This window comes from Hemicordylus capensis, chromosome 2 (genome assembly GCF_027244095.1).
Source record: "Hemicordylus capensis ecotype Gifberg chromosome 2, rHemCap1.1.pri, whole genome shotgun sequence".
In the NCBI taxonomy this organism is placed as follows: domain Eukaryota; kingdom Metazoa; phylum Chordata; class Lepidosauria; order Squamata; family Cordylidae; genus Hemicordylus; species Hemicordylus capensis.
This window is the reverse complement of record NC_069658.1, coordinates 280,663,741-280,690,991: the sequence shown is the minus strand read 5'-3', so window position 1 is coordinate 280,690,991 and position 27,251 is coordinate 280,663,741. Positions and strand designations below refer to the sequence as shown.

The following is a 27,251-nucleotide window of genomic DNA, read 5'->3' as shown; positions in this document are numbered from 1 at the left end:
AATATACATGTTTTGAGGTTATGTAGAATTATTCCTTTGGCAGAAAAAAGACTGCTATTTTCCAGCAACAGAGAATAAGTAGTTATTAATTCATAGATATCTTCCATGTCTAGACTCAAAATCCAACTATCTGAAGTAAGTATTGAATTATATTTTTCTTTGTGTGATCATTGAAGATGCTAACAAGATATATACTACTTATATTGCATCTGCTAATTATTACTGGGACAATGAGTAGTTAGTTGCCATAAATGCCAATGACTAAGCCTGTTATCCATCTCTTAACACTGGGCAAAATAGGTGTGCACCAGCACGTCCAGTATGAGACTACTCTCTATGAAAATAAAGTTTGAGTTAAGACTTGCCTTTGTCACCCTCCAGCAAAAATGATACCTCATCAAAATAAATTACACCAAACTGGAAACTGCTCATATGTCAAACCACCTTATAAGCAGCCTTTTCAAATCGCAGTAACATGTTTTAAATAGAAAATGCAAACACTGAGAAATGGTGTGGCATTTCCATCAGGAAAAGAAACCCTCCTAGTACAAGCCCTTCCCGATCTTTGCCCTGCATAATCTTCTTTAGCTGCCACAAACCCAGAGTCTAGATAGGGCTTTTTCATTTCTAATTGATGACAGTATTAAGATTTAATAATTTGTAATGAAGATTAATATTTTAAGATTGCTACAAAAACCAACACTATTCATAGTGTAGTGTTATGCTCCAATTCACAACTAAATTCTGAATCCTGAGGCAATGAAAACATGTTCTCCAATGTTTTCAGTGTAAATTCTCTCCCCTGCTCCCCATTACATTTTTGGCACAGTTGCCCACAAAGGTTGGGACTCTTGAAAAACAAGATGCTTATCAGACAAGAGTTTGAAAAGCAAAACTCACATAGCAAACGGCAAGGTCATCATTACATTAACTTGTTGCTTCTGACTACCAACAGTTGTCTGAGGTGAAACACAACCCTTCTGCTAGGTTTCTAGCTGCTGCTGCCTCCCCACACCCCTTTTCTTTTTCTTCTTTTTCCCTCTCAGACTGCAGTCATGTTTAATTTGGGAACTGGGCTCCTTTGGCAAATTAGCAATTAGAACAATTTTGTGGGAATATGTATATGTGTCATTAGTTTTCCTGCAAATTAATAGCAAGAGCAGAGGTCAGGCAGACATTTTCCACTTGACTGAAGTTCCTCTGTCGAGATTTGGCACTTTGTTTTAGAATGGCCACAGCTGCTCAAAGCCACCACCTTCCTCTAGGAACTGTCTTTTAATTAGTTTACCTCATGGCCATTATTACAAATATTACTGCTCCCCCCACTTGAAATAAAATTACTGTTTCTACAAAATATTCCAGTGACATCTTGCACCATTGCACATTGATGGTGGGGTCATTCGAATGCAGCGTTTAATCATTAGATCACCTCCATAAGCATCTCCTAATTAGAGTCCTTACAATACAATTTTATCTGGTAATTAGCTGAGATTGGCTGCTTCCTCTGTAGCTTATTAGTGGCAGCCCAGCAGTGGTTGTGAATCGCAGTGTCATTTGTCAAGCCTGTTAAAGGCAGCACACACCCCCTTTGCTCTTCCTCACTTTCTGTGTTTATTTCTTGTCTTACTACCTACACTGAAAAGCCTAAAGAAATTTAACTCAATTCAAATTATTTAACTGGAGAACATTGACCTTTGGGCTTTCCCCCCCCCAGCTTCCTAGTAGAAACAGATTAAATGTTTAAGCTTTTAAACAGTAAAAACAGAATTGAACTCGTTTGAAATTGAGTGGTTTGAACAGTAATGATGAAACAGTATCCGTGATCTTTCCAGCAGGAGAGCCAATCTACTGAGCTTGGGCAATGGAAGAGCACTGAAAATTGATTCAGATCTGCTTGTGGTTATTGGGCTGTTTTTAAAATGCCCAGTTTAAGAGCAGAGATAAAATACAACAGATTTAATTTCATAGTGTGAGTTCTCAGGCTGCACTATTATTACTGTGCTTTTTATCATATGTGTTGCATGGATGGATGCCAGAGGGGCATATCTAAATTGGTGCAATCAGCCAGCACTCCTAAATAAAAGAACCTTAGAGAGCCTATCAGCACTTTCTCTTTTGCATAAGTTAGTATTTGAAAGCACATGGCTTGTGTTGTCAAGCGAGAACACACTCACAGGTACACTCTTGCTCTGTGACTGTCATTCCGTGTCAGTGCCTGACGGTTTTGAAAGCAAAATCTGCACAATGACTTTCACTCATAAGAGCTTGAGAAGACTTTGCTGGATCAGATCAAGATCCCACCTAAGTGCTTTTCAACACTCAGGTCCAGCTTATAGCTACATGCTACTCTAAGCAAACATGAATGTTTCCTCCTCCTCTCCCTAGGCATCATGTTGTATTTCAGGGGTGGGTGGGGATTGTGTTGCCATCTCAGATATTTTCCAGATGGTAGCTCCTTTCCCTTGTCCAAAACTGAAAGGAGTGAGAAGGAGCTGAGGCTGTGAAGATAGGTGGTGTGGAACACACATGCTCTCTACCCCAGACCCTGGTGTGCCAAGATCTCAGGAGGACAGGGTAGGTAGGTTCCCCTTCTTGAGGGTTTTCCAGTCTGATTTCTCTTGAATTCTGATATCCCCAGCTGCAGCTTGTACTGCCTAATATGTTGAGCTACCAACAGTACCTACCAAAATCAGGTGCTTTAGGAAGATCTCAGGCAGGATCTGGAGTCAGCAGCTCTTCCAACATCTGGTATTCAGAGGTGGTCTGCTTGTGAAAACACCTCTCTACTACCATGTTCCTGTGATCCTTCATCTGTGTGAAATAATTTGAATGTTCAGGAAAGCCCTTGCAAGCATTTAAATGCAGTGACTGACATGAGTGTGATTACTCAAGATCCATTAAAATTAAAAGAAGTTAATTTCAGTGGGACTACTTTGAGTAATGTTCCTCATCATGTCAGGCAGTGAGATTTGCATTAGCAGGAGAAAAAATGTATACCTGGTTCAGCTGTGCCATGGTGACTGGTTTGTCACATTGATTATCTAGTTTATAATACTGTACCATTCTTCTTTTGTGTGTGAACATCACGTTACTGATTTATTTATTAGCTTTTCTAGCCCAGCCCATCTCAAATGTTTGAGGCAGTTTGCAAATAAGTAATTGTGTTACATTTGAAATATCCAGTTAGCACAGACAATGTGTGGAAGAGGTTTTATGGTGTTATCTTGATACATCTACAGAAAGAAAATTAACAATGAACTTTATAGGCAAGAGCTGGTTGTTGCCAGCCAATTAATTCTTAGTGGAAATTTCATATCAAGGATAGAAAGGAAAAGCAAATATAAATTTTGAGACTACAATCAGTATTGTCCCCTGCTAACTGAGCAAGGAGGCACCTTTTTAAAGTGGAGACTCTTTTTATTGAGCAGGGGGAGAGCAACTGTCCTTATCCATCCCCAGAACAGCATTCCTCCAGTGGATGTTGCTGGTGTCTTATCTTATGTTCCGTTTTTAAGACTGTGAGCCCTTTGGGGACAGGGAGACATTCTATTTATTTATATCCGCTTTGGGAACTTTTGTTGAAAAGCAGTACCGTGATTTGGGGCAGAAGCATTGCATCGGCGTAAATGCTGCACTGAAAGGAAAAGGCTGGGTCCCCCCCCCAACCTATCAGGAACGCCGCTTCACCAAATACGGCCAAGAAAGGTGGCGGCGGGGACTCTGTGGCTTTGAGATCCTCTCTGCAGTGTGGAGCCTCTCATCGGTCAGAGGGCCCTGCTGTGCTGCTGCCATGTCTCTTTCTCAGTGGGGAAGGCCGGGCCGGCTTGTTTGCTGTTGCTGCCGCCTCCCCCCTTCCTCTTCCCCCAGCTTGCTCCCCTTCCACCCCTCCTCCTCTATGGCCTGCAACGCCACCTTAAAATGGACTGCTGAGCCTGGCCTCACCCAAGTGTCATCCATGCGCCCCATTGTCCGCCTCCGTGGCCACCACCACCTCTTCCTCGGCTGCCTCCATTTACGAGTAAATACTGCATCCGGGGTAAACGCCACAGGCGCCTTTAAACAACTTTTTAAAACGTACCCATTGTGGTGTTTCTACCCAAAATTACAGTATAGAAATATTCTTCCTATTTGTATTGATCACAATAGTTCCTCCTTGCAAGATATGAACTGTTTCCCTTGCCATTTTTATAGCGTTATCTCACTGCATAGAGATGTACATATCAGGCAGTATAAAAATATGATATAAATTGGGCCATTTTTATACTTCTTTCATTTCCCTTGAATTGGGGGCTAATTTTCAAGAGGCGTGCCCTCAGGGGTGGCATAGAAAGGCTTGGTGACACAAATGCAAGTTCTCAAAAGCCAAGAAACTTACATGTAAATAGCACTATTTGTGTTCATCAGTCAACAAGTGGTCACATCTTAAAGATATCTGATTTTGTGAACCTTGTGTATATTATTTTAAAATGCAGTGTTTTAAAGTTATTATTATATGTAACATGCTATCTACATAGAAAAGGAAATGTCTACCACTTTTGCTGAACAATTATATCATTCAGGTTTTAGTCTGGCCTAACACCAGAATAATTTCTGTACAGTCCAGAACAAATTGAGAGAGGTTGCTTGTTCTAGCTAAGGAATATATTTTCATCTGTTTTTGTTTCTCCAAAGCAGAATATGTAGAAGTACTACATAGCTCATGTCCTCACTACAAACTTATATTGCTCTTATGCCGCTTCCCCCAAAGTTTGGCTTCCCCCAAACTTTGGCTTCCCCCAAACTTTGGTGAGGGCCAATTCTTTGTCTCCCTTGCACTTCTACAATTACCAGGAGCACAGGTGAACATAGGAAGTTGCCTTGTACTGAGTTGGATTGGTCCACCTAGCACAATATTATCTATGCTGACTGATAGCAGGTCTGCAGGGTTCCAGATGGGCTCTTTCCCAACTCTACATGAAGAACTGGAACTGGAATTTTCTGCATGCAAAGCATATGCTCTTCCATTGAGCCACTGAATGCCCCAAAGAATGAGGAAGAAAGGATAACTATGAAACTAATTTAAGTCTGTAGCTTAGGTATACTCATATTGTTAAGGTAATAATACGATAGTTGTGAGAAGAATTCCAATCATTACTATTCCATCTAAAAACATAGGCTGAATCACTGGAGCCTAGGATGAGCAGATGTGAAGGAGAACAGGGTTCCTCTATTTTTAATACTTCTGTAGATGATGGAATTCTGGCACGTGCAGTTTGCTATGCTAGGAAAACCTCTTGATGTGTCCTTAAATGATCTGAAAATAGGTTGCTTGGTGCTGATCCTAAACTCCACTGTTTCGACAGACACCTTTCCAGTTAGGGTTGGTTGGAATCATGGTTTTGGATTGCTATAGGGTTTCGGGGGGGGGGGGTTGAACTGTTTTATTGTTTAACTGTTTTATGGTATTTTATCTTTTAATAGTGATTGATTTTAATTGTTTTTGTTTTATTTGTAAACCACTTTGAGCCAATTTTGGAAGGGCGGTATAAAAATTGGATGGATGGATGGATGGATAGATAGATAGGTGTTCATTAGATTCAGTAGATGATCCAAGATTGATTAAAAAATTAATCAAGTCTGGGTACTAAATAGTTTTTTTCTAGAGAATAAAATGTTGCCAATCTGAGAAGTAAATGTTAATAACATTGGCTTCTGGGACTCTTTGGGATGCAACCCACACTATTATTATGTGTTTGCTCAGTTGCAGTAGATTCTGCTACTTCAGAGATTTATTTAAAGGCCAATAAATTGCCTGTGTCCAGATTAATGTTGTACTAGTCTAATGCTGTTGCACTAGCACAAGAACGTCATGTAATGGTGTTGGGCAAATACTGAGATTTAGAGATGATAGCTTGCCCAAGGCCACAGCTCAGGTGAATTTAAACTGGGGATTTCCTAACCTGCAGCTCACACTCTCACACTACAATGAGATAAATTTGTGAATTTTTTTAAAAATGAAATCTGTTTTTGTTTCTTTCTATTTTCATAGCTGAATCTTGTTTCTAGCGTCACGCTTTCAAAGACTGCGTCAGAGGCCTCTCCACAGAGCTTACCTCATACTCCCACCACCCCGACAGCGCCCATCACTCCTGTCACCCAAGGACCTTCTGTCATCACTACTACCAGCATGCACAGTGTCGGGCCTATCCGAAGGCGGTACTCTGACAAATACAATGTGCCCATCTCTTCAGGTAACTAGATGGATGTACAGAGCAAAAAGTTCTTGTGTTCTCATTTACATATTGCACGTGAATTGTGGGCCACGGTAACAGAAGGACTTTCATATTTTATTTAGCAGATATTGCGCAGAACCAAGAATTCTACAAGAATGCAGAAGTCAGGCCACCCTTTACTTATGCATCTTTAATTAGGCAGGTAAGCAAGACCAACCTGAAAAGCCTGTTGGGATCCATGGTTGTTCATATATGTGCATGTTATTTAGACTGAACAGATTAAAAGCCCTTTAGCATGCTGGCATGCTGAATTCTTTGCTATAAGTTTTTTTTTCTTTTCACAACTGCAATACATATACCATAATTGCTTTTGATTAAGTATTACAATACGATGTGATTATTAGGAAATTCATTTCACACAACAGTGAAAATGAGCCTGTTTAAAGATGGCAAGTCAATTATCACAAGCTACAGTAATCTCTGATCCCTAGAATTAATCTGAGCTCAAAATAATTACTAAGCTTTAATCAGCTAGTGAAATGTTTTGCATTTCTCTTTGATTCTGCTTTATGAATGACTAATAAATTAATATTTCTGTAAGGAAACAGAAATAAAACTCAAAACAATTAGATAATTCCATTTTGAATTTTGCCATTGAGCTATTAAATACAACTATTAATCTTAGATCGTAATGTGAAGCCTTTTCTTGGATTTTGTGCTTGAAGTCGCATTTTGTTTTATTTATTCATATAAATGTGCAAGTATGTTTTCTACTAATTTAGTCTCAACTTGTCGTTGTATTTTTAATTGCTTTGTAGGCTATTCTTGAATCTCCAGAAAAGCAGCTAACACTAAATGAAATCTACAACTGGTTCACGCGAATGTTTGCCTACTTCAGACGGAATGCAGCAACGTGGAAGGTATTTCTTCTTACCATGGATGCCCCTTGCTTGTATTTGACATGTACTGAACAGACCGTGCTGCGGAAATAACCAATTGTAACAGTGTGTGGACTTTGAAATTTAGATCAGTTGTTTTGACACACACTGGGTGCCTCTTATCTGCACAAACAACTTGCTGGTTGGCAGAAAAAATCTTCTGCTTTTGAAATACCATTAATTTGAATACCCATTACTGTTTTTCCTTCCGCATTCTGTGATTAAACTACTAAATCCGCCTGTGTAGTTGCTCCTAGCAGTGAAACATTTCAACTAATAAGATACAAGGTAAGGGTGAAGAAGTAGCGTTATCAGATAGTGGCTTTATGTACACAGTCTTTTAGCTGGAAACTGCAAACTCTTTTTCTAAGAATTCATAGAAAACCAGCTTTTCAGCCAGCTGATACACCTGCCTTAAATTAACATGCCAACTTCTCAAAACATTCACTGGTGTATTATGAAACACAATACAGGTTAATTGGGCACAGCAGTAAAGACGCAAGCCAATAAAAATATTAAATCTAGCAATTTAACAAAATACCCCTGGTGCTTTAAATTTCAATTGTTTGGCTCTGTTTAGTTAATTTCTGTGTGTGTTTAAAATATCTTGAATACAGTACTGCTTTCTTTTATAATGGCCGTGATCCAAAGTGGCACGCAAGACACCTGAATATTCTTGCAGAGTTTCCTTCTAAGAACCAACCCCCCACCCACCCCCGTCCACAAGACCAAACTGTTCTTTATATATCCTTCAGTTCAAAAAGCAGTTTGGGGATTGGGCACAACAGCTTTTTAAAAAGGAAATGCCATGGGTGCATATTAGCTATTCCTCCCCCCGCAATATCGCCATTTTGAAAGCTCTTCTGCCAATCCCCAAACTGTCCTCCTGTCTTTAACATGTAGCAAGAGATATTTTTATTATTTTTAAAAAATCAATTGGAGAGTCTGCTGGGAACCCTCTGAAAGTGAAACTGCAAAAAAAATAACTTGCTGGTTGGCAGAAACTGTCACATGGGGTGAGGGGAGATTTTTGCTGATCTTCTCCATCCCCAGAAGTGCTGCTGCAACCCTCAGGCACCCACTTCTGGGTCACAGGGAGTGCTTCCAAGGGGGCAGAAGAAATCACTGATAATCACGCCGCATTAGTCTGGAACTTGGCAGCAGCGCACGTGGAGCGCCAGGGCTTTATTAGTTCTAGGATATTAGCCATTGTGTTGAGATTGGGTGTGGAAAGTTCCGCTTCAAACCTCTGCTCAGACGTGTTGTTTGGTTACAGGATTTGTAAGCCACCTTTCCACTCAGTTTCTCCCAAGATGGCATGCAAGATAAAAATAGCCCATTACAAAATTTAATAGACAGTAAAACAAATACTAATAATGCCATCAAGGCTGCTGAATGGCCAACTCGTCATCTGTTAGCTTAACCTACCCTAGTTTAACTCTCACAGGGCTCTTGCAATGCTAAAAGGCCACCTTTTAAATTCCTCTTTGTTTCTTTTGCCACACTCCACTTGGTTCACTGCATCTTTCATAGGGTTTAATTTCCCATATACTTGGAACATTCCTTATCTTATTTGCTAGTGCAGTGCAGCATGAGAGACCTAAAGGTATGATGGCACAATCATGCTGCCACACTAACACTTGCAGTGTTATATTTTTATACTGAAGACCTTAGGCTTAACAGTTTCCTGTATAGAAGATAATCACCTGGAAAACTAAAAACACATGGAGAGCCTGTATGTATATGTTTTTACATCATTTACTCTTCAGTAGCAGACACTTCTCCACCTGTAAACCTAGAATAGGTTAAAATTCACTACTTGGCAGGGGAGGATGGTCCATTAATCTCTAGTGGATTACTGGCGTCTTTCTGAAGTATGTCAGCAAACAGGGGCAGCTGCTCCTTCCCCATGCCAAACCATTCCCACCATGCCTTCTTGCAACCCTATCTACCCAAAGTTCCTCCTCCCTGTACCACCCGGGGTACAGGTAGCTTTGCTCAGGAAGCCTCTCCTATGAGCTGTGATAGTTAAATGTAACTCTGTGTTCAGCACTAATATACCACTGACTACCAAATGCAGAGGACAAATAACAGGGGAGGGCCCTTGCCCTCATGACCTGCTTGTAAGCTTCCGAGAAGTATTGGCTGATCACTGTTCGAAACTGAGTGCTGGACTAGATCAATAAAAGTGACTTATCCAAGCCCACAACTGGTTATAAGTCAAAGTTGGGGTCTGACCTCTCGTTTGGCCTCACATTGATCTTAATTGCTTTCCCCCTGCTCTTTTGCAAAATGGAGGATTCAGTATAGTGTGCACACAATGTATGAAGCCACTACTATCTAGAGAGTTGCAGAGATGATAATGTAGCATTTAACCAAAATAGGGCAACCAATTTCTCAGTGTAATCTGTTTACACAAAAGAAGATGGGAAAGTCAAATAAGGCTATATTTTAACCAGGATGGATTTGATTTAAATCAAATCGATTTAAATCATGATTTAAATCACTAGTCAGTAGACTAGATTTAAATCATGGTTTTTTACATAAAGACTCATGCTTGCTGGTATAATCTTAATATTTACAACCAGATGAAGGTTTCATTTTAGGTCCTCTTTTAGATAGAAAAATTGCCCAAAATAATCCTACAGAAACCTCTGGAAGAGCATGATATTGTGAATGGATTAATGGTTCATTTACCAAAAAATTTAAACATTACATATATACAGCCTCATGCTACAGAATTAAAAACTAATCCTTATTTCATGATGAATACCTTTGGACTATAATGTATCTTAAATAGAAAACTATCTTTAGATAGATTTTTCCCCAAAAAGCATTTTATTTAAAAAATCTGATTTAAATTTTTAAAAATCCAATTTAAATTAAAAAATACGATTTAAATTTTAAAAATCCAATTTTTTAATTTTTAAAAACTCATTTATTTTTATCCACTCTGATTTTAACCAAGTCTCAAAATAATTGCACTGAACAACTATTGAATGAACTAAATATCGAGCAAGATGAATGTGGATCTCTTGTGGTTTTTTAGTGAAGGTGCTGAAACCCACTGTGTGACTGTGGATCACTTATCTCTTAGCCTATTCTACCTCTCAGCATTGCTGTGTGGATAAACATAACCATGTACACTACGGACAAAGAGTGGGATGTAAATGTAAAAATACAATAAAATAATAAAGGTTAGAATTGGAATGTGCAAAAACAAATGTTCCCAGTTCAGAAACCCATGAGCACTTTGCAAGCCAAGCCCAAGGTCCCTTCGAAGTAAGAGCCTGGTTCATAATAGGCTCATTCCAGCATCTGCCAACCCTTAATAGGAGTGTTCACAAAACAGATTTTGCATTCTGTTCCAAGCTTGATGCATCCCTGAGAACAGTCTGAGCACCATTTTGGCACTCAGAATAGGTTTGGAATGTTCTGTCTCAGAACAAGTTGTTGCATTCCAAGCTCGGATCAGCCTCTCCCCCGCTTTTTAGGGATGTTCTGTTCTGAGCTCGGAACACTCAAAATTGCCCATTTCGAGGTGGAATGTTCTGCACATCCCTACCCCTTCAGTTTCCTAGTCTAACTAGCTGTAGCAGGGAGGTCTTGTGGAGCATCCAGTGCAGTGATACCACGTCATTGCCCCAGGCACAAGGATCCGGGATCCCATGGACCCTGATGTTGGGTCATGCCACTCAGTGGGAGCCACATCTCCCAGGGATCCTTGTGATCAGAATTACAGTGCTGAAGGTCTAATGGATACCCCACAAGAAAGCCTCACTACTGCCAGATATGTTTTAGGAGAAGGGACCAAAAATTCGGTCTCACAAGGGAACATTGGGCTGGCAGTGCCTCTAGGCCTTTTCCCATCCTCTCTGGAGTGCAGTACATCCTTAACCTGAAAGGAATCAATCCAAAATGAACTGTATTTGGGCCATAGTCTAGCTCAGCCGGAAGAACAAAGGAAGAAACAGAGGAACTCACTATGCAGCTCCTCACCAACTTCCTCATATGTGGCTTTAAATTTTTAAATATAATTTGTTATTTTCTTCCTGCCAAAAACAATTGTAGCCCTGCATTTATTAAAATATACTGGATTATCTGTGTAGCCTCTTCTGAGGGAATGAATGTGTTATAAGGGTGAGGAAATCAGTGACACAGAGACACTGCAGCATCAAATAATTCCTGCAACTCCCTCCCCCACCTAATTCAGACCTCCCTCTGCTGTGTAATTAATATGATGAATGTGTTGTGCCTAACCTTGGTTTGCACAGTGATTTTAGACAGTCGTGATTAGAATGCCTTTCACTATATATACCCAATTTCATGAATAAGGAGCTTAGTCTTTTGGTTATCTAAACGCCTGTACATATGTTTCCCTGTTATCATGTGTGCAAAATAGACCAACCCCATTGGCTGTCGGTAGATGCAAGTTACTGACTTGCTCCTTTTCTACTCGTTACGAGTTCTCTTTAAGTGATGGTGCCGCACAGAAAAGGCTTTGTTGCAGGTCTGGCTATAGTTAGCTGAGGGAATTTCTGGAATAGGGACCTCCCATCATTGCCTGTCTAGGTGGCCAGGAGAAAGTAGGTTGAATGTGCAGCACAAAACTGTTCAACTTGCCTTCCTGGAGGATGGGATATGTAGTACCAGTGATCAAGGCTACAAAAGCTTTTGCAATAAAACAGTAGCTTACTCCCACACTTTGAAGAGTACCATAGTGCAGTAATTTACTGCAGTCATGCTTTGGAAGTAAACTACTGCTGAAAATGTGAATTCAATCCAAGATTGAATTATGGCATGATTTATATGTTGAGACCATCAGAAACATTTTTGGATGGATAATCGATAGCAGTAATGTGTGTGCCATAAATGTGTGTGCCATGAATAATTGTGGAGATGCAGTGTTGTTCATGGGCCCACCAGATGCATGCTCAGCCATTTCTTGAAGAATGAAAGGCACCTTCCATATTTGAGCATATGCTGAAAAATGTGAACATGAATTGCTATTCCAGACTTGTGTCTGACATGTTCCTACTTTCTGAAATGTGTTTCCATGAACCTGATGTATGGAATTACTCCACATGATGACCTTTTTCTTGAGCTTTGGGCTGGCCATGCAAAAAAGAATTGCCCTGCAAAATTGAACTCACATTGTTTGTACAAAATTATATTTCAGCTCCTATGTAGTCTTCCTTCTCTTTTCTAGAAGAACAGCATTTTCTTTGTTTTAGTGCAAAGTGTATCTTTGTTTCAAAGATAGCCCCTTTATTCTGTGACTGGTGTGATATGTATAATGATGATGAGGGTTTCTGTTTTTGCTGAGGTGGAGTGATTTTTTAGAAATGAAACCTTAATTCCTAATATCACTCTGGAAACTATTTAACTTAAAACATGTGCATATGATATAGTCCAGTTGCGGGGTGGGGGTGAGGGCAAGGGGACTTGCCAGCTGACAATGCTGCTGTTCACGGACAATGCTAAAGAACCATTTTCTCATGGAAAGTATTTTTTTCAATGTTTTCTCTTTTATACTTGCTGCAGAATGCAGTGCGTCATAATCTTAGTCTTCACAAGTGTTTTGTGCGAGTAGAAAACGTTAAAGGGGCAGTATGGACAGTGGATGAAATAGAGTTCCAAAAACGAAGGCCACAAAAGATCAGTGGGTATGTCCACCATGTTTGAACTTCTTAGCCTAGCTTGGATCATGCTACAGTTTTAACATACAGTTTTAACATAGAGGCTTTGGCTGCTAGATGGTGTTGTAGATCAATCCAGGTAGTTTCGCCTTGTTCATTCAAGGGGAAACAACAGACAGCATTTCATCACTACCGTTTGTATGCCCACCGGTCCCCTGTGCCCTTGCTTGCTTGGTGTTTGTTTTGCATCACATGCTAGTAGCTTGTAGGTGGCAATGCATATTAACCCTCACAATCCATTTGCTTATGCTTATTGCATTTTATTTTCTTTTTCCTTTTCCCTGTATTTGATGTCTGTTCTGTTCCCCAATCCCGTGTCCCTTTGTTTCCACTTCATCTCGTTTGCTGCTGATCTTATCCCAGGGTGCTATTCGCACCAACCTATCCCTGCATAAGTGCTTTATCAGAGTAGAGGATGAGTTTGGGTCCTTTTGGACTGTTGATGATGAAGAGTTTAAACGTGGCCGTCATATTCAACGAGGCCGTCCTCGAAAATTCTGCCCTGATGAAAACTTTGGCGAGCTTGTTACACAGTAAGAGCTTTTACTTGCTTTGTGTGTGTATGTGTGTGCTAATTATTTTTCAGCTTTTGTTTTCTGTTGCTTTTGCTTTGCATGATTTACTCATCTCATGTAGATTCGCATTTCATATTGCCTTTGCTGCAAGAAATGATTCCCCCTTTAAATGTCATGGTTGTACATGCGTTGCACTTCCTCTTGCAAATTCCTACACTAACACTGATGATGGTTCTTATAATTCAGGGATTCTGATGTCTTCTTTATGATGTTGCTAATAGGTAACACTGTATAACTGATTAGCAAAATGGTTTTAAGCTGATTTCCTATTGATAAGTTTAGCTGCTTTTGCTCCTTTGTATTCTCTCAAAACAAATGTATATTGCTATAATTAAGACATTCAAACATGTTTGAAAACAATTATCCAAGGTGATTTCTGTGGTACCCCTCCCTGAATGTGCATAATGCAGGCAATCTTTTTAGTAATTCCAGATAGATGTCTGAAAGTTCACATTTCTATACTAAACGCCTTAAACACTCCAGGGGAAATTTATAATTCTATTGGAGAAGGAATTGCCTGATTTGTATTCCAAATCTGAGCTTTTTGTCCTAGCTTTTGTCACCCACAATTTTGTTTCTAAACATCCTAAAGTGGTATAGCTCTCTGTGTATATAGCTCATCATTGTTATTAGTAGTCCTAGAGAAACGTAGTCTTCAGGTGCAATCCACCAGGTGCTGCTGCTGAGCAATTATCTCTTCATTTCAGTAGGTTGGACTCCAAGAAAAAATGGAGGATTCCGAGCAGTAGTACTTGATGGATAGCATCCTTCAGTGTTCTATTCTTTGCCTAGTTTCTTAGACACTTCACAAATAGTAAGCTATTTTAATAATAATAACCAGACCACCTGCTCTGATGTAGGAAGCCATATCGCATATGCAAGATTAAACCTTTATTTGGATTGCTCAATTTAGAATTGATACAATCCACTATAGTTTAGGGCTTATTCATAAATTGCAAAGAAACTGGGGAAAACAGAAGCCCACATGACTGATTCGTTTGGTTTGCCGAATTCTTTGCAATGTATGAATTGGTCGTCAGTAACTCATCATGGTTATAAAAAGCAGAGAAAACTCTTGCCACTATTTAGGCACTCATATTATAATTCTAAAAGATGAGGTTAAAGTATTTTAATGCATAACTAACCCCTATTTAGTAGAGTTGTGTAAGTGCCCTAACAAGTCAGAAACCCTTTTCCTTTATGGTTGCTGATGCTTTTGCTGATAATCCAGCACGCTCACCATACAACCATCTTTGCAAATAATTCTCACCCAGAAAAGGCCTTAAACTGTATGCTGGGGCACCCCAGTGCACTGCAGGAGGAATATACTTACTTGGCCTTCTATGAGACCAAGAAGGAGCTGCCTACTGCTTGTCAGAATGATATATTTTGGAATATGTATGTACCACTTTCCAACAAAATGCTCATAAAGTGGCTAACATAGCAGAGACAGGGGGTGGGGGGAATGGTTCCCTATTCCAAAGAGGCTCACAATCTTTGTTTTTTTTAAGCCACAGGAAAGATACCAGCAACAGCCACTAGAAAAGCCATACTGAGCTCAGTTAAATATAAAATAACTACCACATGAAAAGATGCCTCTTAATCCAATTAGTTTGGGAATAATTCTCAGCTCTGGTCTTCCTTCCAGTCAGTTTCCACTGAGGGATGGTCATCCTGTTGCATCTCTGCAGTGTGTGTGATTGGGTCATTCCATTCCTCCTGATGCAGACACATGGCAGAATCCCTGCCCTCAGAAGAGGCTGCATGTTGCATTTCTGAATGAGAGAGTGCTCTGGAAATGCCTCCTCCCATCCAAAGGCATGCCTACAAGGACAGTGTTTCATGCAGGAACACAATGTGTAGTCTTCTCTGAGAATGGATAGTTCTTACTATACATCCTCAAAGAAGTTTTACTCTCTACAAATAAGACTTTACTTGGGTTTGCCTTGATATATAAGAAGTTTGGGAAATGCTCTACTGGAAAGAATTGAGAATCAAATTCCAACCCACAATACTTTACCAAGATTCCTTTTATCATTCTCTCAGCCACACACCTTATTTGAGGGGCTCCTGTACACCCGGAGAACATATAAATGACCCAACTGCTTGGTTGGGGGCTAACTTCCATGGGTCTTTCTTGTGAAATTGGCCTCTGAAGCAGTGGCAATTCTATGGGAGAGTCAACCCCCACATGGTTGAGCCATTGACATAACCCTCCAGCTATATAGGAGCATCACAGGCAAGCATTTCCCATGCAGCTGGGAAAATGTCTGAAGGGCACTTAAGACACATTAGACCAAAAGCTATCATGGCATTTTAGAGATGATACACAATGAAGAGTGTTTTTGTATTTCATGAAGGTGAGGGACAGTCAAAAGTAGCTATGGGAAAATTCTTTTTAAAAGAGAGAGAGATTGAGATTGATTCTTGGGCAACCACCCCACCCCCACAGCAACCTCTTTATTAAGTGGGGTTTCTTTCTCCCTAGAGAAAGCCTGACCTTCCCGAAGCACAGAACTTGGCTGCATTTAACTTTCTTCCTCTCTCTCTTTTGTTTTTTTTTGGCATCTGTCTTCCTTGTGCAGGAGCCCTTCACTCATTAAAAACATGCAGACCAGCCACACCTACTGCTCACCTCTCAATGCTGCTTTACAGGTAAGATTAATGAGTGTGGCAAATATGCCACATAGGCATGTGTGTCTTCCCTACTTGTTTCAAAATATATTAGCCTTACTCTAATTAGATATTAAATTTTAATTCCGTTAAACTTTTTTCTTAAGTGCATAAAGCATCATGGTCCCTGGAGGCAAACACATATCAGGCCGCTTCAGCATTAGCTAGATGCTTAGCATTTTGAATATTGTGGCAAAAAAATTAAAAGTTCACTTATTAATATTTATCAGCGGTATCATAATTTCCATCCTCTTATTTCAGAATTTCACTTGAGGCAAAAATACCACAAGTGTAATTACTCTAGCACAGCTATTAATGTGCTGAATGATAGGATACTGTGTCACATGACCTTCTATTGTTCATAGCTTTAAAGGGAAAGCAGATCTCTTCTCCCCCACCCTCTGCGCGCGCGCACACACACATATATACTATTTTTTTCTTTTAAAGTCTTCTAGATGCATGTTTTTCTATTGTTAAGTAGCTAAAGCTTGCATCACATTGGAAGGGAAGAAAAGAGACGTCAGTTTTGTGGTGTTGATACAAAGAATTTTAAAGAAAATATTTGAGTGTTCCATATTACAGGTGAAGTAGGCATTTATTTATGTAGAAACAAGCCTTCACACATTTTATAAGCATGTACAAATAATACAAGATTATTTAAGAATATCAAGAACTCACATTTCTTTTCTGTGTTCAAATTTCCTATTAAATACTTTGGCTAATTTCCCCTCATACATTTGGTGTCTCTGTACAAGAGTAATGGATGTGATTAACAGACATTTCTACAGTTGTCAATGCTAAGAGAGATTCCTTGCGTCTTCAACACTGTTTCTTAGTCATTTCACAGGCCTTAACTTTTGCCACACACAAAGCATGCACGTAGAATGCAATCTACCTTCCACTGTAGTCAGTGTCAAAATTCCCACTGATTAGATTCAGCTGGATTGCGCCTTATATATTAGTAGTATGTGACTGTGGAAAAATGCTTCTTTAAGCATGCTTTAAAATACTTCTTAATATGCAACAGATATTGTAGGCTGCAAATTCGGCGTCCGGTAGCCAACACCCATTGAAAGTAATTGTACTTGAGCGTAATGGTAAGCAAAACTGGGTGCAGGGCTGCAACATAGATCTGAGTTTTCTAAACTGCATATCTGAAAGACTTGCTGGACTTTTAAATCCAGGAGCAGATTGATTAAGAAGGAAGTAACAGTCTACATTACCCCTAATTACTTCCACTTAAGTAGTAACTTCTGAAAATCAAATGAAAGCATGTGTAAATGAGACAACTGTAAATACCGTTCATTAGGATCTTATTTTCCCTTGAGTCTTGTGAAGTGCATTTTTTAAAGACATGCTCCGTCTGCGGGATAGTATTAAGATTACAAGCACATTTTACATTCATGAGGCTGAAAGGCAAAAATGAAGTGATCCAGCATTCCTTCAGCTTCTGTTAGTTATGTGACTAATTTCAATTAATATGCTTATCATACTGAACAGTTCGTGTTTTAGTTCTAAAACATGTGTTGTTGTTGTCGTCATCTCCCCCTTTTTTGTATTATGTGATAATGTAACAGTAATTTCTGTTCTCTTTTACTACCATCACTTTTAAAAAAAATCAGGAAGTGGTATATGTTTCAAATTGCATTTTTAAAAAAGTAACACGGTCAAATGAAGAACTAGGCTGGGTGTACATTTTTGTTAATGAAGACTGATGTCATATTCTTTCGAGTTGAATTAATTCAACCCCAAACGAATTTAAATACTTTGCCCAATTATCATCTTCAGCTGAAAGTGAGAAAATGCATATAAACAAGACTTAAAGTAGAGCCATTGTTCAGCCCCAGAACATATGAAGCAATAAAAAAAATAGTGCATATGAGCATATGCTGAGTTCCAGTTCTCTTGCTGCCAAGTCATTTCAGCTGCCTGATCTGGAATGATTACCAGTTCAAAAGCTGTGGCTTTCACGCAGCCCTGAACCTCCTGTAGCAATTAAACACTTTAGCGTAAGCATCCAAAATTTTTCTATTGTGCAAAAAAGCAAGATATCTTTTTGGTTTTGACATAACTTATAGGTATAATTGCTTGATTGGCATATTTGAGAAAACTCGCATTTATCAATCAACGTGCCTGCTTTTTGCTGTTATGGTAATATAACAGTTCTCATTTTGATATTTCAGTTCAGAAACCTACCCAATACACAATAGGGTAAAAGCTGGCTTGTTTGGGTAGTGGTGCTCCAAATATAAGGAAAGGATCTTCTCTCTGTTTTAACCACTGCTAACTGAGCAAAGAGGCACCTTTTAAAATGTGGTGATTCTCTTTATTTTGCAGGGAGAGAGTAACTGGCCCTATCCACCCCCAGCACAGTACCTCCAGTGACTGTTGCTGGTGTCTATCTCATGTTTCTTTTTAGATTTTAAGCCCTCTGGGGACACAGATCCATTTTATTTATTTATTATTTATCCATGTAAACCACTTTGGAAACCTTTGTTGAAAAGTGGTATATAAATGTTGTTGTTTTATGTGATATCCCCTCTCCATTTCCTTTGCATATTAATCTGTCCAAATTACTGAAGATTAATAATTTGATTTATAACAGACCAGCTCAAAGCACAAGATGTTTTCAGTGGCTGTCAGTGGTGTAGTTAGCATAACCATAATGCTGGTGACTTTATATTTCTTTAGCTCTAAACTACCATTAAAGGCAAAAATACCTCAGGTGTTTAAGTCATTATTAATATCCCTTATTCACCCCTGCTGCTAACTGGGCAAAGAGGCACCTTTTGGTGGCCCTGTTATATTTAACAAGGGGAAAGCAACAACCGTCCCTTTCCATCCCAGCAGAGTGTCCTTCCAGCGGCTGTTGCTGGTGTCGTCTTTGTGTTTCATTTTAGATGGTCAGCCCCATTCCATTTTCTCATTCCTTTCGCTAAAGAAACGTTTGTGAACTTTTTGTTGGAAGGCAGTATATAAATATTCTGAATAATGGATTTCAAAGGCCACAATCCAGAAACTCACAAATGTAGGGGGGAAATAGCATTTGTGAGAAGCAGTATCCCTTTCAGCAGTTCCTACACCAAGTCTTCAAACTGCATTTTAAACTTCAGGTATATAGGAAGTCATGGGTGCTTTGTCTGGGGAACTTCTTGCAGAGCAACGTAATGTAGTTCAAAAGAACTACAGTGTGCAGCATCCACCACAGGATCACAGCCCTGGTGCTTAAAAAAAATAAAAATCCACAAGAATTTCTGTATTAGCATTCACTGATCCACATCTCAAAATGTTGCCATATGAGAATCCCCTGTTGCTACCTATCTTACTGCTTTTGTATGGAATGTGGTCCATTTGCCCACCTGTGGTTTGGGGGTGGGGGGGATAGCTGGTGCTTTTCCTGTTCTGGCTCTTTCTAAATAAATTACTTTACTGCAATTACAAGTTATCTCTGTGGTGGGAAGTGCGTGACTCATTATTTCACAAACTGCAGGAAGCATGAGTCTTACATTCCCCACTTCATCAAAATTATTTTGCTGCATCTTGAATAATAATAAAAAAGATTAATATAATCCTTTTCATTAGAGTAGGTTGCCTTTTTTTTTTTTTGATTGCACTGGATAGAGATAGGGACTGTACTTCAGGGAGGACAGCTAGATAGAGTATAAAGGATATGGTTCTTCAACCCCCAGTTACCGCTATGCGGAATCTGTATCCACAGGTTGTTCTGCAGTAAATCAAAATACCTCAGCTTTCAGGAGACTCAAGATCAGACCTATATATTATGTTAAAATACATAATTTGACCCTGCTTTTTTGTTTTTTAAAAGTTAAATAACAGACATGGAGGTAGAGACCAGGCTTGTAACTAGAACATGCAACGAAGATATATGTTGCTGCTTTTGTGCTGCCTCTCAATAATAAAAGATATGTCCCAAAGCTGTTAGACTTGTATGCTTCATTTGAGTAAAACACAGATTAAAACAAAAACACAGATTAAAACAGCAAAGCAATTTAAAAACAAGGATGGGTGGTAGTGACTAACACAGGTACCAGTTGGCATCCACTTTTCATTCCAATGCTGTTTTAACTACTTTTTAAAAATGTAATGTTTGTATTATTGTGTGGTGTTTTTTAAGCACATCAGTTGCCTGGTTGTTCTTCTGCATTCACCTAGCTGTTCAACTCCCAGAAAACCATGATGAAGAGCAGCAAGGCAGCTGCTTCTCCCAGCAGAATGGCCCTACCTTGCCCACTCAGCATGGCCACACAGATTTCTCTGATGAATGTTTATGCAGAAATTCCCACAGATCTAGCTCTACTCCCCAGAAAAATCACAGTGCCAGTTTTGGACAAAATCTTAAGGTTGTATGTTCGTTGTTGAGCTAGTATGTATTTTAAATACAAACTACTCACAAACTCAATCAAGGATTGACTGGTCTAGAGAATAACATGGGACTCAAACCTGGCATACATTTTGCTTATTCCAGCTAAGTCATGGATAATTCAAAATGTTTTTGTGCAGCATTTTAGTTTGATAAAGGCTCCCCAACATAGCTCAGTGATAGAATGAATGCTTTTAAATCTGGAAGGTCCCACCATTAATTCCTGGCATCTTAACTTCTCAAGTAGAAAGGAAAGGGAAAGCCTTTTGTCTGGAGCTTAGATCCCTGCTGCCTGTCGGAGTAGCATGTCTTGAGCTAAGCAAACCAATGATCTGGCCCAATATAAGGAGGCTTCATTGTGTTCATATAAGTTTATCTGTACCTTTGTATTTTAATTATGCATTGTTTTAATTATATTGTAAACCGCTTATTTATTTTAATTATTTTAATGAAATAAAATTAGAGATTATTTTAATGAAAACCGGTATATACATGGAAAGAATAAATAAATATAAGCAAGTTCACCAAGTTGCATCCTACAAGCAAAGCATAAAGGATACACCTAGGGTCCTCCTGAGCTGACCCGAAAAAGAGAGCGATGTCTTTGACTGCAAATATGTCAGTATGATTCTGAGCATGAACACTTCCTTGCTTTCAAATATAAATATATAACAAATATAAGGAGGGGAAGAAATCCCTTCCATGCCCGTAACTGAAAGCTAATGTTTGAGTGATTTGCTTCCTGCCTTCAGAACACACACTCTGATTCTTGCAATGGTGAGGAGAACCCCTGCCCGTCCCCCATCCATAAGGTGTGTCACTGTACACAAAGGTCTCGAAATATGAAGACGATCCCCATGGGGGAACATTTCAAAGCAGCCTTCATGCAACAGCTATTTCAAGTGCAGTCAAGGAGCCCCATTTAAACAATTAAATCTTTTTTAAAAGCTTGTGGCCCCTTCATACCCACAGTGTGATGGCTGAGCTCTGCAGGTTATTCTAAAAGTTACAGGGGGTCAGCTACCATGAGGAGATCATTTTCCTGACATCCTGATGGCAACTGTAACTTGTGTTAAGCTTATCGAAGATCGAAATAGAGAAATTGAATTATAACTTGTGTACTGGCTCTTAAACTCAGGCCTCAGTGATTTAAGACACACACTGAATCAACCTTGCTATGTACGAATATCATTTACTCTGTGTCGATACCAATAGGGAATGCGGTTTGTACCATGAGGAGGTTCACTACACCATTGTGCAATCGCTTTTGTGTTGCTGTGGAAGATGCCTGTGTGAGCTGTCATTAAATTATCTCCCAGAGTGAGAACTGGGGGCGGCTGTCTTTGGTGGTGTTGAATGACATTAATAGAAGATCAAAAATGGAGCGGGGTGAAATCTTAGCTCCATTCTAGCCAGTGCTGAAATGTGTGATGTGGACATTTTATCCATTATATTTAATAAAAACTTAGTGCAGATAGAATACCTTGGAACTGGTTTGTGGCCAGTGCATGAGCATATGTTGCTATGGCTTTTCATTTCTTGTACTTTCCCTCGATAGGCTTCAATGGCTGAGAACAGTATACCTCTGTACACTACTGCTTCCATGGGAAACCCCACTCTGGGCAGTTTAGCCAATGCTATGAGGGAAGAGCTTAATGGTGCAATGGAGCATGCGAACAGTAATGGAAGTGACAGCAGTCCAGGACGTTCCCCTATGCAAGCAATGTAAGTAGAGAGGAACGTTGCTATTTGTTTAACTCTCTACTAAACTCTCTATTTGTTTCTACTCTCTACTGTCCTGCCACCGTTCTAATGCCGTGAAGCCAAGTTAAAACTCTTAAACTTCAGAAATGTTGTGTGTTGATCTGGAGGAAAAATAGCTTCTACGAGCTTTCACACACACACATTCGGCTCATTCCAGTCTGACATATGCACCTAGCTATACAACCCACCTGCCATTCTCTCCTTTAATGTCTTTATTTGGGGAATCTATGTCTGCTGGTATATGTGTGCAATTTGTCAGTTGGTTTCTTTATTGCCTTCCAATAATTTAACATATATAGAAATAGCCATCAGTGACAATTAGCCATAGATGCTAAAATGGAACCTCCTTGGGTACAGGATGCTGGGGGTCAAACCACAAGGGATGGTTGTCACCACTCCTCCTTTGTGAACATCCAGAGGCATATAGCTTGCCGTGGTCAGAAAATAAATGCTGGACTAACTAGTATCTTGGGCCGCAACATAATTGTTGGTATTTTGAGTGCTGTAAAAAGAGAGAATGGACTCTTGGGTATATTGTTTAGTTAGTTGAGCACATATTTCCAAACTGCACTGATATCAATGCTGAAAGTTTACATCCTGTCCTGAAAGTGAGGGGTAGTCCACAGGGCAGAAGGAGGAGGTTCTTGGGGAGGGGTGCTGTCCAACCATACACAGTCTGTCAGAGTAGCAGGTAGTACCAAGCAAGAGTTGCAGGATCTCCAAAAGCTCTGAGCAGAACAACTTGCTCTGTTTAAGTCTAAAGCCCAATCGAGTCCTTAGGTACTCCCTGGCCCCGACCACCTCTCCCAGGCCTGACTCGCTTCCTGGGCTCTCTTCAGGCTGGAGCCTAGCGCTCTATCACCTCTCCACTTATGGTTGCTGGCTGTGATTCCTGTGTTGCCAAGTGGGCTTTCAGGAGCATGAGACACTGGGGGAGGGGGCGCACGGGCCCTTCAGGGGCTTCAGTTTCTGGAGGTTCTGGCTCAGGAATCTTGAGCTCAAAATGTTCCTTATTTTCCACCAGGGAGCCCCTGGTGGCGCAGTGGTATGTTCCACCAGGGAGCCCCTGGTGGCGCAGTGGTAAAACTGCCGCCCTGTAACCAGAAGGTTACAAGTTCGATCCTGACCAGGGGCTCAAGGTTGACTCAGCCTTCCATCCTTCCGAGGTCGGTAAAATGAGTACCCAGAATGTTGGGGGCAATATGCTACATCATTGTAAACCGCTTAGAGAGCTTCCAGCTATAGAGCGGTATATAAATGTAAGTGCTATATAAATGTAAGTGCTATTATTTGAAGCCTCAGGCTTGCTGTTGGCACCTAGACTAGTATTTCTGCCGTCTGTGCCTCTGCCTCTTCATCGGGCCCCTTTGCTTTCAGTTTCAGTGGCCAGGTTGTTCCTTAGAATTGGAGGTATTTTTATAAGATGAAAACTGAAATTTGCAGGGCATCAAGTTCTTTATCAGATGTGTAGTTCTAAACTTCCAAGAGGAAATTGCAGATGTGTCCAAAACGTTAGCCCCATCTGTGACAACATAAGTGAGTGATGAAGCTAGCAACGCTGTATGGGGCTAAAAAATTATGCATTAGTTAACTGATACTGCAAAGAGACCCATTTCCTCCACTTTGAGAGGTCCTGTAAATGACAGTAGTAAATTGTATCTTAAACATGACCATGAAATTATTGGTCCTATTGCCAAAAGATCACATAACCAATTAATAACATTGTTAAAAGAATTAATATGAATAAGGCATTGACAAAAGTAGGTCTAAATCAAAAGGCAGGAAAACATTAACCTAACGCTACCCTAATAATTAGTTGTGAAGGTAATTAGCATTTAATTTTTTTTTAAGTTTCCCACCTGCATAATATGTTGGGCAGGGGGTAGACGAGAAAGGAAATGTAAGGCTCTTAATACTTTGATATTTCAGCATTTTAAATCAGTGCACATTGTGCTTTGAAAAAAAATCTTTAAAGATGGCAACATTCATTATTAATTATTAATTAATTTGAACATTGTCTTTTACCATTTTCTTCAAAACATTTGAATGTGTTTAGCTTTTACAGGAATTGTTTGTGCAGTATTAATTAGCATTCCCAAAGCAGAAAGAAATTCTTCTAGCGCTATTTCAATATATTCCTCTTGAGGCAATTCTAGTCACAAATACTTTGCTCTCTCCATGACAAGGACTTGATAGTTTCTAGTACTGCACAAGTTTCTGGGATTTTTGAGGAGCATCTACTGTTTGCCAGGAATAAGATACTTCCATAATTTTCTAAAGAAATGTTTGAAGTAAAACTTTGTTTGGTATATAGATATAGGAAGCAAAATGTGACAGTAAACTAATAGCCTGTAAGAAAATATATAATAGCCTCAGCATCTACATTCAATATGAGGTTTCTGTCACTTGCTTTCCAGCAATGTGATCATGTAATGTTCCAATAAAGGTTCTGGTGTAAACATGGCAGTCCCCATTCTCCCTGAATGAAGCTATGTCATGGCATATTGTTGCTCAGAAGGGGGATTGTGGGCAGGAAAACAGTGGCCACAAGGAGGCGCTATTGTCAGTGAACAGGGCCATCCCTAGGGGATTGCCGGGCTGGGAACAAATCAGCATTTATGGGGCCTCCTTAACAATTCATATGATTACAATATGCTACTGACTGATGATATACTGTGTAAATAGTGTGAGTGAGGTTTTTGGACATGTCCAACCAGCTTGGACATACAGTGCATTTGTTGGGGCGGGGGGAGTTAAAAAACACAATACATGCTCCTTGCTTCACAGTTTTCACTCGGACATTCTGTATTGCAAACCATCTTGAGCATAGTACATGCACAAATAAAATAAACATATTTTATTCAGCTGTTTACAGTTAGCTCTACTCTCACTAGTTGCAAATTACTCTATGGATAGAGAGAACTCTTTTTGGCAGCTTTACTGCATCAGGGAAAAAATATTAAAAATCAATGGATTGATCAATCCATTTCAGTTTCAATATTCAGAGCCCTCCCACTCTGCCCTACATCTGTTGCTCAATATCAAAGCCCTATGCCAAGTCATTCCAGGTTAGGCGGAGCAAAAAGTGGGGTGCTTTTAGCCTTTTTTATGAAGGCAAAGTGCAGACTCCTCCATATGGGGGTGGAATGATGGTCCAAGGGGGTGTTTCAGTTCTAAAGGTTTTTGTAATTTTCTGTCATGAAACAAGCCACTTGTAGGACTTGTTTTTGATATTTTTTTAAAAAATATATTCAAAAAAAATTTTTTTAAGCATTTTGTCCAATCCATTTCAGTTTCAATATTCAGAGCTCTCCCACCCTGCCGTATATCTGTGCCTGATATCGAAGCCCTATAGGAAGCCATTCCATAAATATACAAGGGGGTGGGGAATTATGAAAAAGGGAAATCCCATACCTTCCATTGCTGGCTCTGAGGAGGAGGAGGAGAAAGGCACAAGCTATCAGCACAGCCCAGGGCTGTAGGGCAGGGGGAGCAGAGGATGTGCACAGCACTCTGGTGAGCAGCCAGCACTGGTCATTCTGCCTCCTGGCTAGAGAGCTTCAGGAAACTGGGAGGCCTTCAGGGTGGCCTGCTCCAGCAGAGAAGCCCTTGGAAGCCCCGCCCACCCGCTGAACAGTTGGTCCAGGGAAAGGGAGTTGTAGCAGCGTCTCCTGTTGTGCAGGGCCAGAGAGCCTTTGGATAGCAGGCTAGCCTCTGCATGGTTCTTGCAGGATGCAACTTTACAGGTTGGTCAAGCTGGGAGAGGGGAGGAAGGTCAATTTTTGCAGGGCAGGCTGCTCCCCTGTGGGGCCTGTCCCAGCACGGGGCCTGGGGTGTTCGCCCTGGTCGCCCCGCCCTAAAGCAGGGTGGCCAGAACCTAAGGGGTATACTCGTGGGTCAAATGGGCCATAAGCCAGAATTTGGCTTTTAAAAAGCCAAATCTGGCCACCTAGCCCTAAAGATGGGCCTGTCAGTGAATGTCGCACATATCCATCCATACTCCTCCAAAAAACCCCACTGAAATGCCCCCCCCCCTTTTTACCAGTTACACATGGAGCAGCCAAAATGGGGGTCGGGTGTTCTGGTAATTGCTAGCTGTTCATTCTTGATGTAAATAGTACTGTATGTTGCTCTTCACATAGGGCTTGAAGACACAATCACATGGGCAAGCATCCTCTTCAAGTGGTAGGGAAACTAATGCATAAACTCCCGCCTCCTTTTCTTATTGTACATACGGTAATGTGCTCCACTTATAGGATTGATCTGCACGATTTCCTGTCCTAAGAACAGGGGAGAATATCATGAAGAACATGCACTTGAAGCATTTGTCTTTGGGTACATTCGATGCATTTTGGAGCAACAATGTCCTGCCCGTGTATGCACCACATTCATCCATGTGCATGTGTGGGGCACCAATAGAGGTGCCTGGCTTTCACGAGCATGAAGTGTACAGTGACAGATTTATAAAGGAGAAAAACACTGTGTGTGTGTCTTTGTGTGTGTGAGAGAGAGAGAGGCGGGGGGAGGTGAAGCAATTGATTCAGATAATAGCCTTGGCATTACAATTGATTAAAAATGATGTTTATATCCCTAATTGCGTACATATTTGTAGGGCCAGAACATAGCCTCATTTATGCCATCCACCAAATTGTTCCTGCATCCATTCAAACTGCAGTGCATTCTCTCTACAAGAACATTTCTCTTGTTTAAAAATGCAGTAAAGCACTGATAAGTTACCTGGGCACTTCCATTAAACCAGTGTAGTCAAGGTACATCTGAAAGGACACAATGCAGAATTCAGTTCACATGTTAGAGAGCTTATACTGTTAGCTAGATTATAAAATTATATGGCAGCACTCAATGCAACCTAGTGCTATCATCACAGGTAGTTACTCTCAGTGCTTTCAGATTTCTATTGCGTACTCTTTACAGTAATATTTTCGTCTTCCCTTTACAAAATACATTTCCCACCCATAAAGTAAATTGTTTAACAGTTCTGATGTATTGGA

The 27,251-nt window shown here is 40.2% G+C and overlaps 1 protein-coding gene across 24 annotated transcripts in view; it reads left to right on the top strand.

Moving 5' to 3' along the window:
* Positions 1–27,251, top strand: part of FOXP1 (forkhead box P1) — an 823,426-nt gene that overhangs the window by 786,133 nt on the left and 10,042 nt on the right. For 19 of the 24 annotated variants that reach the window (XM_053290516.1, XM_053290515.1, XM_053290514.1 and 16 more), the window contains 6 exons: positions 6,029–6,230; positions 6,335–6,414; positions 7,031–7,132; positions 13,213–13,383; positions 15,990–16,079; positions 22,037–22,203. In XM_053290516.1, coding sequence (XP_053146491.1) covers positions 6,029–6,230; positions 6,335–6,414; positions 7,031–7,132; positions 13,213–13,383; positions 15,990–16,079; positions 22,037–22,203 — 812 coding nt within the window. Of the gene's footprint in view, positions 1–6,028; positions 6,231–6,334; positions 6,415–7,030; positions 7,133–12,694; positions 12,817–13,212; positions 13,384–15,989; positions 16,080–22,036; positions 22,204–27,251 lie in introns of those variants that run through there. The other 5 variants (XM_053290523.1, XM_053290525.1, XM_053290527.1 and 2 more) reach the window with 5 other exon arrangements.